General features: G+C 43.0%; 1 protein-coding gene across 4 annotated transcripts in view; it reads right to left on the reverse strand.

Annotated features, from left to right (window-relative positions):
* Positions 1-17,635, reverse strand: part of camk1b (calcium/calmodulin-dependent protein kinase Ib) — a 45,490-nt gene that overhangs the window by 24,195 nt on the left and 3,660 nt on the right. For all 4 annotated transcript variants that reach the window (XM_040029331.1, XM_040029334.1, XM_040029332.1 and 1 more), the window contains one exon: positions 15,079-15,192. In XM_040029331.1, coding sequence (XP_039885265.1) covers positions 15,079-15,164 — 86 coding nt within the window. In that variant the 5' untranslated portion in view covers positions 15,165-15,192. The remainder of the gene's footprint in view (positions 1-15,078; positions 15,193-17,635) is intronic.

The raw sequence follows: 17,635 nt of genomic DNA on the forward strand, positions 1-17,635 counted from the left end.
CTCTCCTGTCGTTATTACATACCTCCACATTGGTGACCCCTGTAGCGAACATGCTAAGGCTCGACGACGAAGCCAGCTCCGGCCTGGAAGCATCGGCTGCCGCCGGACTTTCACCTCCGCCGATGGCTGCGTTTGCTGTGGCGCTTAAATTGCCGGATTTTTGGCTTCACGATCCTCCTTCATGGTTCGTGCACGTAGAAGCTCAGTTTGCTCTTCGTGGAGTTTCAGCCGACGATACTAAATACCACCATGTGGTGGCATCACTTGACCCGCTGTCAACCCGCCGCGTGATGACTCTCCTCCGGGACCCCCCAGCCCAAGGCAAGTACACCGCCCTCAAGGCGCTGCTGCTGCGGCGTTACTCCCTCTCTGATGCTGAGCGAGCCGAGAAACTCCTTTCCCTCGCGGGCCTGGGCGACGGCACCGCTCTTGAGCTCATGGAGAGCATGCTGTCCTTGCTGGGCGCGGATGACGGAGGATTTCTCTTCACCCACCTCTTTCTCCGACAGCTGCCGGCTCCAGTGCGCGCTGGCCTTGCCAACTCCCCGCTATTGGCCACGAAGGATTACCGCTCCCTTGCGGAAGAGGCGGATCGCATCCTCCTGGCTACCAGGACTTTCGGCGTCCAGGCGATTGTTCAGGACTCACCAGCGTTTTCCCCCGCCCCCTCACCGATGCTCCAGGGGCCCTCCGACTCGTCCACGGTGGCCGGAATCGCTGCACGGCGGCACCGCGGCACCGCGGAAAGGGGCTTTGTTTTTATCACCAGCGTTTTGGAGCGAAGGCACGGCGCTGTCTCCCGCCTTGCAGTTTCCAGACCCAGGGAGACGGGCATGTCAGCGCTCTGTAGCAGCCGCGACCGCTGGCAACAAGGAAAGGCTGCTTTTCTTAGAGGACTCACGCTCGGGGAGGCGTTTCCTGGTGGACTCCGGCTCACAGAAGAGCCTTCTTCCCCCGGCTGGCTCGGACAGGCTAGCTGAGGGCTGCGGGCCATTGCTAACAGCGGCTAATGGCTCTCCCATCAAAACCTTCGGTGAAAGGTTGGTGACTGTTTGCTTTCACGACCGTGACTTTCAGTGGAACTTTGTTGTTGCTGCTAGCTCTGTGCCTATAATAGGCGCTGATTTTCTTTGTGCTCACGGACTGCTGGTTGATGTTGCTAACAGACGTTTAATTGATGCTGTGTCATTTTCCTCATTACCCTGTTTGACTCGGGGTGCTCAGCCCGTGGTGCATGCTAACTCAGTAGATTCGGGTGACGTTTTTCAGTGTTTGCTTTCTGAGTTTCCCTCACTCTCTGTCCCCACTTTCTTGAGCACTGTGACGAAGCATGGGGTGGAGCATTACATAACTACAGTAGGGCCCCCGGTGTTCGCGCGCGCACGCCGCCTCGACCCTGCCAAACTGGCTGTCGCTCGGGAAGAATTTGCCACCATGGAGCGTCTGGGCATCGTGCAGCGTTCGAACAGTGCCTGGGCTTCTCCGTTACACATGGTGCCTAAATCTGATGGTCGGTGGCGACCTTGTGGGGATTTCCGCCGTCTTAATAATGTCACAGAGAACGATCGTTATCCCATTCCCCACATCCAAGATTTTTCCGCCCATCTTGCGGGGACCTCGGTTTTTTCGAAGATCAATTTGGTACGGGGATATCACCAGGTTCCCGTGCGCGCGGAGGATGTCCCCAAAACCGCCGTAATTACACCTTTCGGCCTTTTCGAGTTTCTGCACATGCCGTTTGGCCTGAAAGGTGCCGCCCAAACCTTCCAGCGGTTGATGGACTCGGTCTTGCGCGGGCTGCCCTTTGTTTTTGTATATCTTGATGATATACTGGTGGCCAGCAGCTCGAAGGAGCAGCACATGTTCCATCTGCGGCAGGTTTTTCAGCGTTTGGCGGAGCATGGACTGATTATTAATCCGTCTAAATGCCAGTTTGGGTTGCCCGTTCTCAATTTTCTTGGGCACCGTATTTCCGCCGAGGGCGCGGTTCCGTTGCCTGACAAAGTCTGAGCTGTTTCGGAATTTCCGCGTCCCACGAATGTTAAGGCACTGCAGGAATTTTTGGGGATGGTGAATTTTTACAACCGTTTTCTCCCCAGAGTGGCACATCTGCTGAAGCCCCTTTATGGGGCGTTAAAAGGTAAGAAAGCTAATGACTCCGTTGACTGGTTTCCAGAAAGCATCCAAGCGTTTTCTGATGCTAAGTCAGCGTTAGCTAATGCTGCCCTTCTGGCCCACCCATCCCCCTCAGCGCCGATTGCGTTGACCACCGATGCGTCGGACATAGCGGTGGGTGCGGTGCTGGAACAGCGAATCTCGGGTGTCTGGCAACCGCTTGCCTTTTTCAGCCGTACGCTACGTGACAGCGAACACAATTACAGCGTTTTTGACAAGGAGCTACTGGCGCTCCACCTGGCGACTCGTCATTTCCGGTTTTTTCTCGAGGGTCGTCACTTTACCGCATACGTGGACCACAAACCCTTGACGTTTGCCATGTCCAAGGTTTCTGATCCATGGAGTGCACGCCAGCAGCGCCAGTTGGCAGCCATTTCTGAGTTTACCACGGACATTCGGCACGTGGCTGGTAAATCCAATCATGTGGCTGACTGTTTGTCCCGTGCGCTGGTTTCTCCCGTCTTTCTCGGCATAGACTACTCCGCCATGGCTGCCGATCAGAGCGGTGACCCGGACATCCTCGCGCTTAAATCCACCCAGACGGGCCTCATACTAGAGGACAGACCCGTGCAGGACGGTGGTCCCCTCCTCATCTGTGACGTTTCCACCGGCCGCCCTCGCCCAGTGGTTCCCGCTTCCTGGCGTCGTCAAGTTTTTGACTCGGTACATGCTCTCTCTCATCCAGGGGTCCGGGCCTCTGTTAAACTGGTCAGCTCTAAATTTGTTTGGCCAGGCCTTCGCAAATCTGTTAAGGAATGGGCGTCGGCGTGCATTCCCTGCCAGCGTGCGAAGGTTCATAAACACACCAAGGCGCCCCTGGAGCCGTTCTTCATACCCGGCAAACGTTTCGATCATGTGCATGTCGATCTGGTGGGTCCTCTGCCGCAGTCACAAGGTTTTACGCACCTTTTGACTGTTGTTGACCGGACCACCAGGTGGCCGGAGGCGGTCCCCCTGGTGTCCACTACCGCAGCAGTGGTGGCCAAGGCGTTTTTGTCAACCTGGGTCTCGCGTTTCGGCCCACCCGCGGACATTACGTCAGACAGAGGCCCCCAGTTCATTTCCGAGCTTTGGTCGGCCATGGCTGATGGACTGGGGGCTAAAGTCCACCGCACAACCGCATACAACCCGCAAGCTAATGGGATGTGTGAACGGTTCCACCGGTCGCTTAAGGCTGCTTTTCGCGCCTCCTTAAAGGATGGCAATTGGGTTGACCGCCTCCCGTGGGTTTTGCTTGGGCTGCGCTCTGCGGTTAAGGAGGATCTCGGCGCTTCCCCAGCTGAGCTAGTGTTTGGTCAGCCCCTCCGTGTGCCTGGAGAATTCTTGCCCGAAAATCCTCCTCCCTGCTTCGATCCATCGGTGCTATCTCTCAACCCGCTTTTGCACTCACTTCGGGTTCCTGGTCCGGTGCACCATTGCGTGCCTGACACCTTTGTTCCAAAGACTTTAGAGACTGCTAAGTTTGTTTTTGTCAGGCACGATGCCCACAGGACACCGCTGCGGCCGCTGTATGACGGCCCATTCAGGGTTATTGAACCGGGCCAGAAACATTTTGTTTTGGATTTTGGGGGTCGAAGGGAGACTGTGTGTGTTGACAGACTTAAACCTGCACATGTTCTTCCGGACAGTAATGTAGTGCCGGCCCAGGCCCCTCGCCGTGGCCGCCCTCCTTCGATGGGGTTGACAGACTCTGGTTTTCCCCCCAGGACTACCCCCGGACCACCGGCGTTTCAGCCTCCTCCTGCCTTTCCTGCTCGCCTTCACCAGCCTCGTTCACGGGATAGACCTTCCTCTGCCTGTTCTCTCCCTCCCAGGTTCAGTCGTTCGGGTCGTTTGCTTAGACCCAGGGTGCTGGACTGAATAGAGACCTAACTGTGTGTTCAGGGGGGGGTATGTGTGGCGGACCACCAGGTGGCTCCACTCACACCCAAGTTGAAGGGAAGTGTTGGGGTGGAGATTTTGGCGCTCAATATATGTGAAGTTCTGAGAGTGAGTTAATAAAGTTGGAGTGAGACACAGAGACCTCTCCTGTCGTTATTACATACCTCCACAGTATATTCACCAGCGATGTGTGTGTTAAGCTACAAGGACTCTTGTTGCTTAATATAGTGGTCTGATTACTAAATATTTTACGTGTCCTGTGTTTAAAGGCCTTTAAAGTCTTCACTAATTGATTTTGTTTTATAGCTTGATTATTTATGGATTCTGACTCTCTTTGGTAAACAAATTAAATTTCCAGCACGCACCTCTTTGCAGTACGCCATTGGACAGGCATCGACAAAAGACAAAGTAACAAGAAGCTCTTAAATAATGTAAAAAATCTACCCAGCTAAAAAAACAAAACAAAAAAAACCACACACACAGAGAGTAGTTTGCTGGTAGTTTGAGTGTTGAAAGAGATCAAAAATAAAATTTAAAAAGGAATGAATATTTGCCATAAATTGGCAAATAGACATAAATGGTTACTCTTGGTGGATGTTTACATAGCTCACTGCTATCTAGAGGCCTAAACTCTGTTACTACCAGAGCTTTAGTATCCATTTAAGATAAAAATAGACCCAACTTTCCACTGTTTAAACTCCACTTACTGGCAGGAATTGCTTTGAAGCACATACATGAAAACAAAATCCCCCAATCAAATCATATAGCGGAGTATAATTAAGTTAGACAGCAAAGAACACGCATCCCTAAGGATTTCTTGGATTGGAGATAATAAGCGCATGGAATGTCTTTTCAAGCCAGTTTGCTGATATGTGGACAGCTTGAAATGTGAGAAATACGGACAATAAAGGATTATAACAATGGAGAAGGACTGTGGGAAGATGTACATGACAAGCCTGCGAGTGTACTAAAAGCTGTTAGGGGGATATATTGCTGTGAGCAGATGGAGTTGCCTAAGTGGGCCAGACAGTGGGCATATATGTGTGTGTGTGTGTGTGTGTGTGTGTGTGTGTGTGTGTGTGTGTGTGTGTGTGTGTGTGTGTGTGTGTGTGTGTGTGTGTGTGGATTCAGGAACTGCAGGCTATGCCATGCTGAGTTGCAGACTTCTGTTCGAATTAGGTCAGGGCAGGGCTGAAGGGCTGAAGGTGCCATAAGCAGGGATGGATTTTGAGGATTGTGCTGGAGTTGGAAATAGTTCTAAACTGTCATTGTTCCAAGGAATGGTTAAACTCCACTGATCTGTGCTATGGCTGCTAGAGTGTCTCAATGAATGCATATTTAGAATGCAAAAATCTGTCCCACTTGATTACTATTTTTGGAATTTGAAACTGAAAGAGCAGCGAAAAGACAGAATAAGCCAGAGACACTATTACAAGGACACAGTAATGTATTGCCGTGTGCTATGCTTTACAGTACTGGAGCAAAGCCCCATCCACCTTCTTCCTTTTAATATCATCTATTCTGCAGCTCAGGCTCAATAAAAAAAAATAAAGAAAACCAGTCTTCTTTTTAAGCTAGCTATGAGGTGATAACGTTACAGAAAAATTTATACTTTTGGGGTTTATGTGAAGATTAAAAACTGACGTTATAATAAGCACTATTACGGGAATATGATGGGATAAATATGGTGGTAAATGAAGAGATGGGAGAGTTAGGACACAGACAGAAAAAAAGAAGCACGGAGAGATGAAAAATAGATGAAGTGGGGCAGCTCTCATGCTGTGAGATTCATCTGCTCCATAAAGGTGGCTGTTTCTTTTGTCTGAACGGCTTTGTTAATCATCATTTTGAATTCGTTTGATTCAACTTCACACGCAAATGCTGTAGTAAAAGTGAGTCTGTGCTTATTTTCCTTCAAACTCCATGTGTGTCTGAACCTCCACACTACACTTTAGACTATAAATATGTTGGCATAGGGATGTGTGGGGTGATTGCTCACTTATTACTTGGAAATATTGCACAACACAGCAACGAAGTAATGAATTGCAGCAATATGGATTCAGCAGCATCATCCAAATTCAGACGATATAAATATAGTAATTATGTATAGGAACTGTATTACTTTACAAGATTATGGAAATACTATGTAAACACAATATTTGTGGCAACTAACTGTGGTTGAGGATGTAATACACACTCAATTTCTGGGCAATCACTTTCATTTGCAAAGTGACTGCACAGGTTACCTAATGAGATGCAACCTCCAAACAACTGCAGTACATCTTGGACTCACTTCAATCCCTCTCTGACAAATTGGCAAAGAATTCAACTAACTGCCATCTAATTTAGAAATACAGATCGCCAATCAGGTGCAAGCAACCTGACTCAGTAAGAACCAATGAGTGCAACTTGTCTACGCTGCAAGTTGCTCGATTCTGACTCAATTGATTGTGCAAAGTTGACATTTTGCAGTTAAACTGGCCCCTACAGCAACTATGTCACCATCTGAAGAAACTTCTTTCAGCTGTTTCCTTATTTACGTGTCACCACACTAGATGGCTCTTCATATTTGCATATCCCCCCAAGGGATTTGTGTCTCCTCCCAGTCTTAAAACGGGGACCATGTTAGGCACATGTGTGGGCCACTGCACTACAAAGCCACGGTATCATTAACTGTGCAGGGATTTCTGAATTTTAATTTCAAATCTCTGAAGTTCTGGCTGCACTAAATAATTAATGTGAATTCCTGTGTATGCAGGTAGCAACAGGTTTGCAACATACCACAACTGATTTGTGATTTTTGCAGTTTAATCACAAACACAATGCACATCTGTAATCTGATCCCATTCAGCTGCAAACTGGCCACCACAGTCTGACTCTACCTCGTTGCTGTTTATCACTGCCTTGCTGGGCCAAAGTCACTTTGAAGATGGCAACTGATTGTCATCGAAACAGTCATTTCAATGACAATGAAACTTTGAACGGGTGAGTGGAAGATCCAGACAAAGGCCCGCAGCATGTCCCTTAATTACTATAAGATTTATATACTATAAGAGAAGTTAGTACGTGTTTTAGAGACCGTGGTCTCTCTAAATCAGAGTTGTCAAACATAAGGCCCAGGGGCCATAACTGACCTAGTAAAGACTCCAATGCGTTTTTTATTTTTGTTTGTTTGTTTTAAACAGCTTTTCCTACAGGCAGTAAGCTAACAGAACTTTTTTCTGTAGTTTTATACATTTATGTATGAGTTCTGACAGATTTTTGTCATTTACTACAGCAGCATTTTTATCCTTGTAGAAAAACTGAGCTGTACTGTTGAAGCTGCACTTCTTTTTCTGATAATAAATGGGATTAAATGCGTAGTTAAACATCTTTACACTGACAGAAAGGGGAGTTTGGCTGAATCAGCCCACTTAAGCTCAAAGTGGGCTGAATGTGGCCCATGGTGTAAAATGAGTTTGACTTTCCTGCTCTAAACAATAATATGATTTACTGTAAGAACATTTAATGCTACAGCATGGTCAAAGCCTCATCTCTGGTCATGCAAATCATCGTCATTCACAAATGAAACTGTGCGTAAAAGTGCCCAAATAAACACACTCAGACGTATGAACATTTAGTGCTGAGTTATTGAACCCTTCCACTCAGGAGCAGAGAGCCCTTAGACAGAGAGGCAAATCAGTGTTAAAACCCATGTAATAGCCCAGAGGCATGAGTATGAGGTAACAAGTGGAGCAAAAGGTTCCTCTTTTCACTAACTGTTGATTCTGTACAACAAATCAACAAAAATCTTGTTTCTCAGTGAAATGCTGGATTCATAAGCAACACAGTTTCATATCAAAGAAATACACACTGATGAAGTTAAAAAGATTAGTATCTCATCCATCTAATAGACACTAAACAATAGAAGCTCACTCTGAAGTCTAACACATAAAAATATCTGTGCTCTTTGCTTGGTAAAAAAGAGAAGAGAAGTGATGAATGGATCCTCTTTCATTCTCAGAGTTGTCAAGTCAAATGGGGGGAGCTGAAGGTCAACAAGAGATAACAGAAATAGAGAGGTTTTATTGATTATTATAATTATACTGCATGTGCCTATAAACATACACAACGGGGGAGAAAAGAAAAACAAGTGTTGTCGGGATGAATCCTTTTACTCTCTGTGCCTCTCCATCACCCCCGCATGTACAAAAACACAACTCTTACCAAATCAATTGCAGCCAATAGCAGATCCTACAAACAACGAGGGCCACTGGGTCACCATAGAACATGACTGACGAAGACAGGCAGGGGCCAATCCATCAGCCCTAACGATTTTAGATGATTACACCATGCACCCCTGCTTTTTCTGTCCACTTCCTCCTATAGCCAGTCTCTTGTTGCTTTATCTCCTCTATGTTTTGCAATGTATTCTAGGCTAAAAATACCAAGAATTCCGCCTTACTGCTCGCGGCATGAGAACATGTGCAGCCATTTAAATGTCAAAAAAGTCAGCATGGTTCATTTGTGCAGTTTATCATCACTAAAGAAATCTCAAAGCCTGTGGCAAAGTGTGGGAACATTTCTTGCAAAGAGATGTTTACAGGCACTACAGTGAAAAAATCAACATCTTAACAACAGAAAGAAGGGGAAAAAAAGTGAAATAATGGAGGACACTGGGATTCAAATGACATAATAGGTCATCTAGTCTTTGAAACATAGAAACAGTTTCAAATAAATAACTACTGACAGCAGATTCACTCATATTTTCTATATTAAGTTGAAAAGGCTCTATAATAATACATTATACAATATATAAGATATTTCCTATTTTCCAAATACAGGGCCTGTGACAATGAGCAGTACACCCGGGGCAACATGACTCATGACAAATGCTTACCAACATATTGTAGAGAGAGCAGCGAAAGTCAATATTTGAAATAAAAGGTTAGGAAACTACCAGGAGAGACAAGGAAATTCAAACTTCTCAGTCAAAAACATCTGAATATGTATGCGTGACTGCATACACACCAAGCCTTGCACACCTACCCTTGTTGAATTCAAGGTAACTGTGACAAATGCTACTTTTAATATTACCAGATCTTTAACTAGAAACGTAACTGTAATACTCTATATGTGATTAACAAAAGCCCTGAAGAGGATCTGTGGCATGCTCTTATGCTCAGCTGTGTGTCCTCAACCCTGCATAATGAACGCTTTAATTTCAGCTGAAAATCAAAGGGCAGCAGGATACACTGGGATCCCCCATCCCACACTGAACACAGTTTGAAACCAGGAAATAGAGAGCAGGTGATAGAGATGTGGAGCCAAAAATGAGGTTGGCTTTCTGACAGCCGAGATCCAAGTTTTGAGTTGGGTAGGACAAATAGAAAGAGAGAGAGGTTGGGGGTGTTAACTTAAGGGAGGATTTAAGTTGATTGCAGTACCATTGCTTGTTTTTATTAATCCCCATCTGTTTTGATTACTGAAACATGTGCCTGCAGCTGGGGATTAACCAATGCAAGCAGCTGTTATGTGGTTCATAGGACTGATGCACTGATACAACACTTATATCAGATACTGATCAGACAGCTGGATGGGGCATTTGTAACAACACAACACTCTATGGGGCTGACCTAGAGTACTGTGCAATAGGGTTGAGCTACCCCTAATTTCTTTATTTTATTTCCAAGGAGCCAGACTTTCTTGTAATTTTGAAAGTGGTCTTGGCAATAGCTTGCAGAAGTTTCTCTTTGGAGACCGGCTGCTTTTTCACTCATTTTCAGTCCAATTCTTGTACCTGACCATTTTCAAATCCACTTAACATCGACCTATGAATCATATAATATAAAAAGGCTCCTAACTCGAAAGATGAACCAGTGTTGTTTTCATAAAACGGATAACTTAGCAAGGACGTGGCTGTCAAAAGGCCATTTTTTTAAGGATAGCAAAACGGGAAGAAAATGTTGAGGTATGCCAAATTGCACAATAACTAGACTAACTAGACCAAAGGGTCTGATGGAGTGATGAATCCAAATGTGAAAAGTTTTTTTTTTAGTTCTAATTGTTAGTATGTACAAAGGAGGTCAGGAGACAGCCATCTGTAAAACATAGTTGAGCTTCTGTCATGGTTTGGGGCTGCATTTCAGTCAGCGGTGTTGGAGATCTTGTCAAAATTGGTGAAATTATTATAAATTCAGAAAAGGAACACCAGATTTTGAGACAAGATGCAGTATCATCAGGATACCATCTGACTGACAACAGCCATTTCCATTTCTCAAACACACTGCCAGTGTAGTAAAAGCATACATGGAAGGACTATTCCTGAAGGACTATTCCTGAAGAGTGCTTAAAGAAATTACCAGAAAGCCTGGTTAAGAGAGGTCAGTCTGTATTTAAGAGTAGAGGTGATCGTGCCAAATACTGATTTTCAAGTTCATTAGAATTATATAAACTCTGTTTTACCTTATATATACACCATATTTCCATGCATGTTGATACACATTTCCTTAAATTATTGCACCTATTTTCCAAGCAAAATATTAAACAATATATTTTTAAGAAAGGTGACTTAAGAGTTTTGCAAAGCGCTTTAATTAATTCATTTCTATATTTAATAGGTTACTCATTCGAAAAAAGTGCACCAATAGACATGGGTCAGGGAAGTGACACTGAGTATTTCGCACATGCTACGCTAGAGCAGGGCGATATGACCAAAAATATTTATCACGATATACATTTGAAAATTTGCGATAACGATATAACTGACGATATAATTGACACTAAACAAAATACTTTACAACTCCACAATTTTATTAGTGGAAAAAAAAAAAACATCAATGTATTTTCACTTTTCACAAGCAGCTGTTTTTTTTATGTGCATTAAAGTTATATAATATAAAAAATTAACAGTGCAAATGGAAATTCCTTGCTGACAGTTTAACCAAAAGGCATTTCCAGTGGAAATTGGCCAACATTGGCCAACAGTTCCACACCAGTGAAGTTGCAGCATTTTTACAAACCAATTCTGGTTCATCCGTTTCATTCAACGATGCGCGTTTTACCCATATTCTATCGCGATATTTCATTTTCTTATCGTTGCCCAACATTATACCAGTATTACCGTGAACGGTATGATATGGCCCAGCCCTATACTACGCCACAAGTTCTGGGTTTTTTTTATAGTTTGTAACTGACTAGGTGATTTCCAACAAACAATGGTCAAGTGAGTTGGCCACAATAAAAGAAGTGTGCTTTCCATTTCAGCTTCGCTCTCTCTTTCTCTGTTACCATTTTGGATGTTGCTATATTCGATTTTACACTTGTTAGGAAGATTTTATAGCACTTGCAGTAGCATTAGTAAGCCATCAGCTTCATTACACTCATCTATACCTGTCTCTCTGTCCAGCTACACTCCATGTGTGTACAGAGGGGTACACAGGGGTAAAATGGAAAGCAGAGAAAGAGAAGAGAGACACTAGCAAGAGCGTTTAGGACAGCAAAATGCAAGCGCAAAAACTTTGATCAACATCAAAAGTACAATTTTTTTGTGTGTACCATTGTTTGGTATTATTTTGATCATAAAAAGCAGTTCAGTACATTTATACCATTGCATGTACCTGTTACATTTGCTTTGTGAAGTTTGAAAAAAAGTTTAATTTGCACCTGATGCTGCTTGAAAGATAAAAGAATGATTTCCAGTCTTTACCTCACAGTGAGAAACAAAGCTTGTTAATGTACACTGGAGCTGTATCAGTATTCAGTATTGGCATGAACCTAAAGCCAAGGTATCTGCACTGATACTGCAACAGACCAAGCATCCTAAAGTGCTGGGATAACTGTGTCATTGAAGACCCCTGAAGGAAATAAATGTGACATATATAAATAACAAGTCATTTAAATACACATTTGATTATTTTGCATTTACTGAATGTTTTTGCAAATTCAGGACAGGTAAATTGATGACTAATGTTTAAGACTAATACTAATGGTTCCACATCAGTGACCGCCCCGATCATGGTCAAAATATGAGCAAGGAAGGTTCCAAAAAAACCAAACAAACACAAAACGTGTGTAGAGAAAGGTATAGAAGCGCATCAAATTTTCTGTGTTTCCATTAAAAAAAATTTTTTTTAATCCGATTCACAAAGCACACACATGAACCCGGTGGTGGATTATTAATAGCGAATCAAAAACTTTGTTTCCATAGTGACTGTTTGAGTCCATTATGGAAAGTGTCTCTTGTTGTTACCAAGACAACAATCCAGCAAAGGCAAATGAATGTGGCAAACAGCTGAGTGATGCATTGAGCCGGTGATCTCTCCATAAACAAGCTCAGCCCCAAACCGGGGGCAGGTGGAGAACTAGAGGGATGACAATGAGAGGGTTGAAAGGATTTTCATGTATGTGGCTGTCAACCAGGCTCAGCTGGTTATATATATATATGTATTCTTCATATTATGATTAGGTTTTGAATATGTTTCTACTTATGTCAACTCGTGACACAAAAGGACCAAGGGGAGGTTTTGTAAACTCACAAAACCAGCTAGGTTTCACCTTGTATTAGGTTTCATCTAAGTTCACAGAACTTAATCCAAAACTAACAAGGATGTGGGTGTATGGAAAACACGCTTTAAGCAAGACACCTTGGACAAACATCCTGTCTTATGACACTCGGCATCCATGCTTAACAAGCTTATAACCAGGAGTTATTCTAGGCATTAAGTGTTACAAGTATCTGTGCATGCACAAAACAGTATAGGCTTAAAGGGGAAAAATGGGATCCAAATTGCTACAGTAATTTTGGGAAAACATTTCATAGTGGGAAAGACAGTGGGATTATTTGGACAGGAGGACGATCTCAATCCCAGCATGACCTCTGAAAGGCAGAAACAGTCTTGATGTCAGAATAAATTATATTTTTATAAAAGCCAAATCACATCAAGATTTGACTAGCGTACTGTGTGCAGCTACAACAGTGGGATTCCTGCATACTAGCACATATAGTGTAGCTGCGCTTAAGATACGTCAGGAATGATTCAAGTTTCTATAAATGACAAACAGCGGGGTTGCCATTCAAAAATCAAGCATGACCATTTGAGATAAAGTGATAATCACAATCACACCCATGTGAATAAATCCTAAACTTAATGTTTGTGATTTATATGCTATGTTTTGCAGGATTTAAACATCTCATGCTATGACTTATTCATGAAAGAAGCCACTTTCACATTTTTTGTCCCATGAAATAACAAAAGCAAGAAAGTATAAATCAATTTAACATTATGTTCTATGGGAACAAAAAAAACAAACTAGGTCACATTCACAAGTGAATCACACTAAGACATATTAAGTCATATAACACAGGCACACACGCACGCACACACTTTGAGAGATTACACAGCAAACAGATCATTAATAAGGAGACAAGCACAAATCTGCAGCCAGCTGACCGCAGGACACTACATCCAAAAATATTTCAGCGATATAGCAATCTTGTCTGCAAGTACTGATAATACTGAATGTAGGCAAAGACTGCTGGCGGTTTGATGAAAAACAGCTTAAATAGTTTTCAGAGCAGCCAATCCTCCTTCATAGTGTTTCACACTCACCAGCGACACAGACGTAAAAACACAGTGACAGACTAAGAAGTGAGAATCCAAGTCTGTTACATATTTTTATGTGTCACTAGTCTCATATAATGACATATGTGCTGGAATAAACAAAGACACTCAGCTATGCAGTTTGACTTTATGCTTTCTTAAACAGTGAGCCACACATTTACAGAATCACAGAATCACTGTTACGTAAAACATGTTTCCCAGTTAAACAGTATATTACAGGGGAATAGAGAATGAAGTGTTCCTCATTTGGCTGTTCAGCAATATAAAATAGTGATAATTTGTTGAGAGGTCCTTTGGCTTAACAATCTTATAATATAAGAATAAGAATAATCGAAGTAGATCAATAGATTACTTCAGTACTAATGCTGATCCTTCTCAGGAGTATCATTTTGGCCTTTCGTCGACACTACATTAAACAGGTTTAAATTTACGAGGCTGTGTGTTTATCTTGTGTACTGACTAAGAAATACACTTCTTTAAGAGGTCTAACATTGTATTCATTTGCACACAAGCAGCAGCTGATCAGCATCTCAGTGTAATGCTTTGCGGCAGGATTGTTGACACTGCGCCAGAGAGGTAGATCAACAGGATACCGGTGACACGGCAGTGTTCCTCATACATAGACTTTACTTGGGCAGATTGCCATGGTATACTGAAAACCTCCAAAGCATATTTGATGACCCATTTTTTTTAAATCAGTCTGAGAAAACAATAACATCTGTTACAGGGTTTGTCATACATCCATTTATTTATTCAGCTGCTGATAACCATATAGACTATATACGCAGCAGATAAATGTAGCCACTGACCCTGACAAGTGAAGACAAACTGTGGGAGACTAGATGCTGGGTAAAAAAACAAATACAAGTAAAAACCAGTCTCACACACAACAAGTAATTGTGAGGTCATTAGCTAAATTCACGGGCTTTGATCAGATGATTCTTCTGAAAATAAGTCCATGTTTGAGTAGATATAATACTTCAAAGAGAAAAAGGCAGGTGAAACAAAAGGTGGAACACAAAACTAAAAACCTGACATTCACAAGAGCGCCCAGCATGAAGTTGGCTTGCAAAAGGCAGCCCTTTTAGGCGGATGGTTGCATAACACCGCGTATGGGTGCATCATTTGCCTATTCAATACATTCACGGCTGAGTGCCCTTTACCAACTATGGTTTATACATTCTTCAAGCAGCAACACTTACTAGGTAATTACATGTATAATGGTTTTAAAAAAAAATGAAATCTAGTGTCAAGTATATATTTCTGGATTTTGTCCATGTGAGACAAGTGAATAGACAGGCATTAAAGAGCACACCATTTTTGCACTTCATGGTTCTGCAATGTCTTCTAGAGTGTGACAAAGACATCTCGCAAACCAACAGCACGAAGGATTTCAACACTGTGGCAAAGACACACTTACGTGCCCAGGACGTCTTTGAAGTCATACTTCTCCTTTATGTCCGTGGTCTTCTTTTTCCAGGCATGACAGTCCTCATCCAGCGGCATCTTCTTGTTGTGACGCTCAGAAACAATGCTAGTGAGGAAAAAGGGGGATAAGGAGAAAATATTCATAAATATCGGCATTTAACTGCCATAAATACTTCACTGATAGTTCAGGGCTCACATCTCTTATGCTTTTTATTGCAAATCTATTTTTTACCCTTATCAGTTGGATTAAACATTTCATATCCAAATGTAGGTCACATTACTATGTGAGCATTATTTCACTGTGTTGGGAATATATTAGTTGTTTAGCTGATTTATTAGGGTGTGTATAAGCCAGGTGGGTGTCTGTTAAGTCACTTTTCCACTAGAATCCACATGACTCATCTCAACTTGGTTTTTAGGTTTTTCCATTAGGTGATAGTACCTTATACCAAGTACTTTTTAGTACCTACTAGACCAGGTTTCCAATCGAGCCAAGTCGAGTTGTGATGTCAACAGACTCCGTGCCACTGATTGGTCAAGGAGTGACGGTACTGGATGAGTTATGAGACCGACTCCTTCACAAGAATCATACCCGCCATTTTTTTATCCTGGCAACGAGGGAAATGGCTACACACAACGCCCGCCACCTTCTCTGGCCCTCTTCTTTCACACTGAGTATGACAAAAAGTCATAGACCAAGCAGCAGGTATACCATCACCTCGATGTCCTCCACTGTATGGTGTGTTTGTGTCTCATACAAATGAGATCACAGACCTTTCTACAGCGCCTTTCAAAGACTAACCACACTGAGTTGCAACTACAGGCAAACCATTGCAACACTTTGTTACAGCAACAGCTGCATGTTTCTGTTGCGTTTTCACGCAGTCAACATTGTATGGCATAGGACTCTAAGCACAGGGCCAGGAGAAATTTGGTCATTTACACAAAAACACTGGTAAATATCTGGTCACGGTTGCTTGTGTGCTGGTGATTCCTTTTAAGTGCTTGTAACATGTAGTATATGCAGCGCTATAAAGCTTCAAAATGGCAAACAATAAAGTTCACTTCCAACTATATAGAGATGTTGTGAAGTTACGTCAGTGCAGTCATGTGCAATAAAATTTATAATCAGCAAAAGAGGAATTCATTGCAGACAGGGCCAAAAGCCAAGTCTTGTATCTGCCAGGTTAATAAGTAAACCAAGCAGTGACCTGAAGCAGTTCAGTTGCTGCTGTATGTCCTAAGTACATAACTTCAAGTGCTTAACTTCTTACCACTGCAGTTGTATCAGAGCTGCATACAACTCTGGTTGTATTATGGATCCAGATAACATATAAATTTGTCATCCTCACGCAATGTTTTTTTCACAGAGCTGCAAAGCTGTGTTGACAAGTCCAACTTTAAGATGAGCCCCTCTGAAGAAGAACATTGTTATGAAGAACTGAAACTCAGATGTTTATGCTTATGAAACGTGTGTTTATCTATTTAAAGTTGAGCATCAGGCAAGTTAGGTGAACTCAAATAAAGTCAAACAAAATTAGATTCACACTCATATACCCGGCCAAGGTATTAAGCCCTCCATAAATACCCTTCTACCATTAAGAAGTTATAAATGCAGCTCTCATTGAAACGATGTTTGTTTCTTCCTGTTTTCTTCTCACTTCATTTTTCACACCAGAAGTTAACTTTCAGATGTTTGTCCTCACCACACTTTGAAGAGTGGGAGGGATCACAGAGGACCCTGCTGTCACAGCTATCATAATCTAAACCTAGAAAGTGCCTCAAGATCTCGAAGACTAAAATAGCCCTGTTCATATCAGCATGCCTCACTCCTCCTCTGTTCCTGCTGCCTGCCTGGCAACTTCACAGTCTGTCTATATGGGATGATATAACATATTGTTCTGGACTGGGCCAGTGTTGTTCTGCTAAAGGCGATATAACAGCGCAGTTAATCATCTTCCAATTAGTTCAGAATCATCTCATTTTAATGCCGAGAGGCACTGCAGCCATATAAACAAGGCGAGGCTTAACACTGCAGTTATCTCAGAACAAATGGTCATGGCCTCTTCTAGCTGCAGGCACTGATTGGTGTACACGCACAGTAGCATGAATTCAAAGATTATTTTTTTTCCCACGTATGTCCAGGGGTTTTCACATGATCACACACATACAGACGCACACAGACAGGCGCAGCGACAGTCGTGTTACCTTCACTAATGCCAGAAGTTGGCTTCATACATGTCGCCATGGAAACCCAAAGGCGCTGCTATGGTATCTGAGCGTCTAAATTGCTTTAGTGTCTAATGGCAGGTGGCAGCTAAGCTGGAAATCATTCTGGTTACTTTGACGGCTGGCTGCGGTGTGTTACGTTTAGCTTGAATATATCAAAATAGCCTGCTCAGACATAAAGTGCACATGTATGCACAGGAAGAACTGTTTAATTTTAATCTACAGAGTAATTCTCGGTGCTAATTTTTGTATGTGTTCATGTTCAACTTCCGATATAATCTAAGGAACAAACCAACCAAATGAGCCTGTCGGAACAAAGC

The sequence above is a fragment of the Simochromis diagramma genome, unplaced genomic scaffold (assembly GCF_900408965.1).
Source record: "Simochromis diagramma unplaced genomic scaffold, fSimDia1.1 OVJJ01000483.1, whole genome shotgun sequence".
Lineage (NCBI taxonomy): Eukaryota > Metazoa > Chordata > Actinopteri > Cichliformes > Cichlidae > Simochromis > Simochromis diagramma.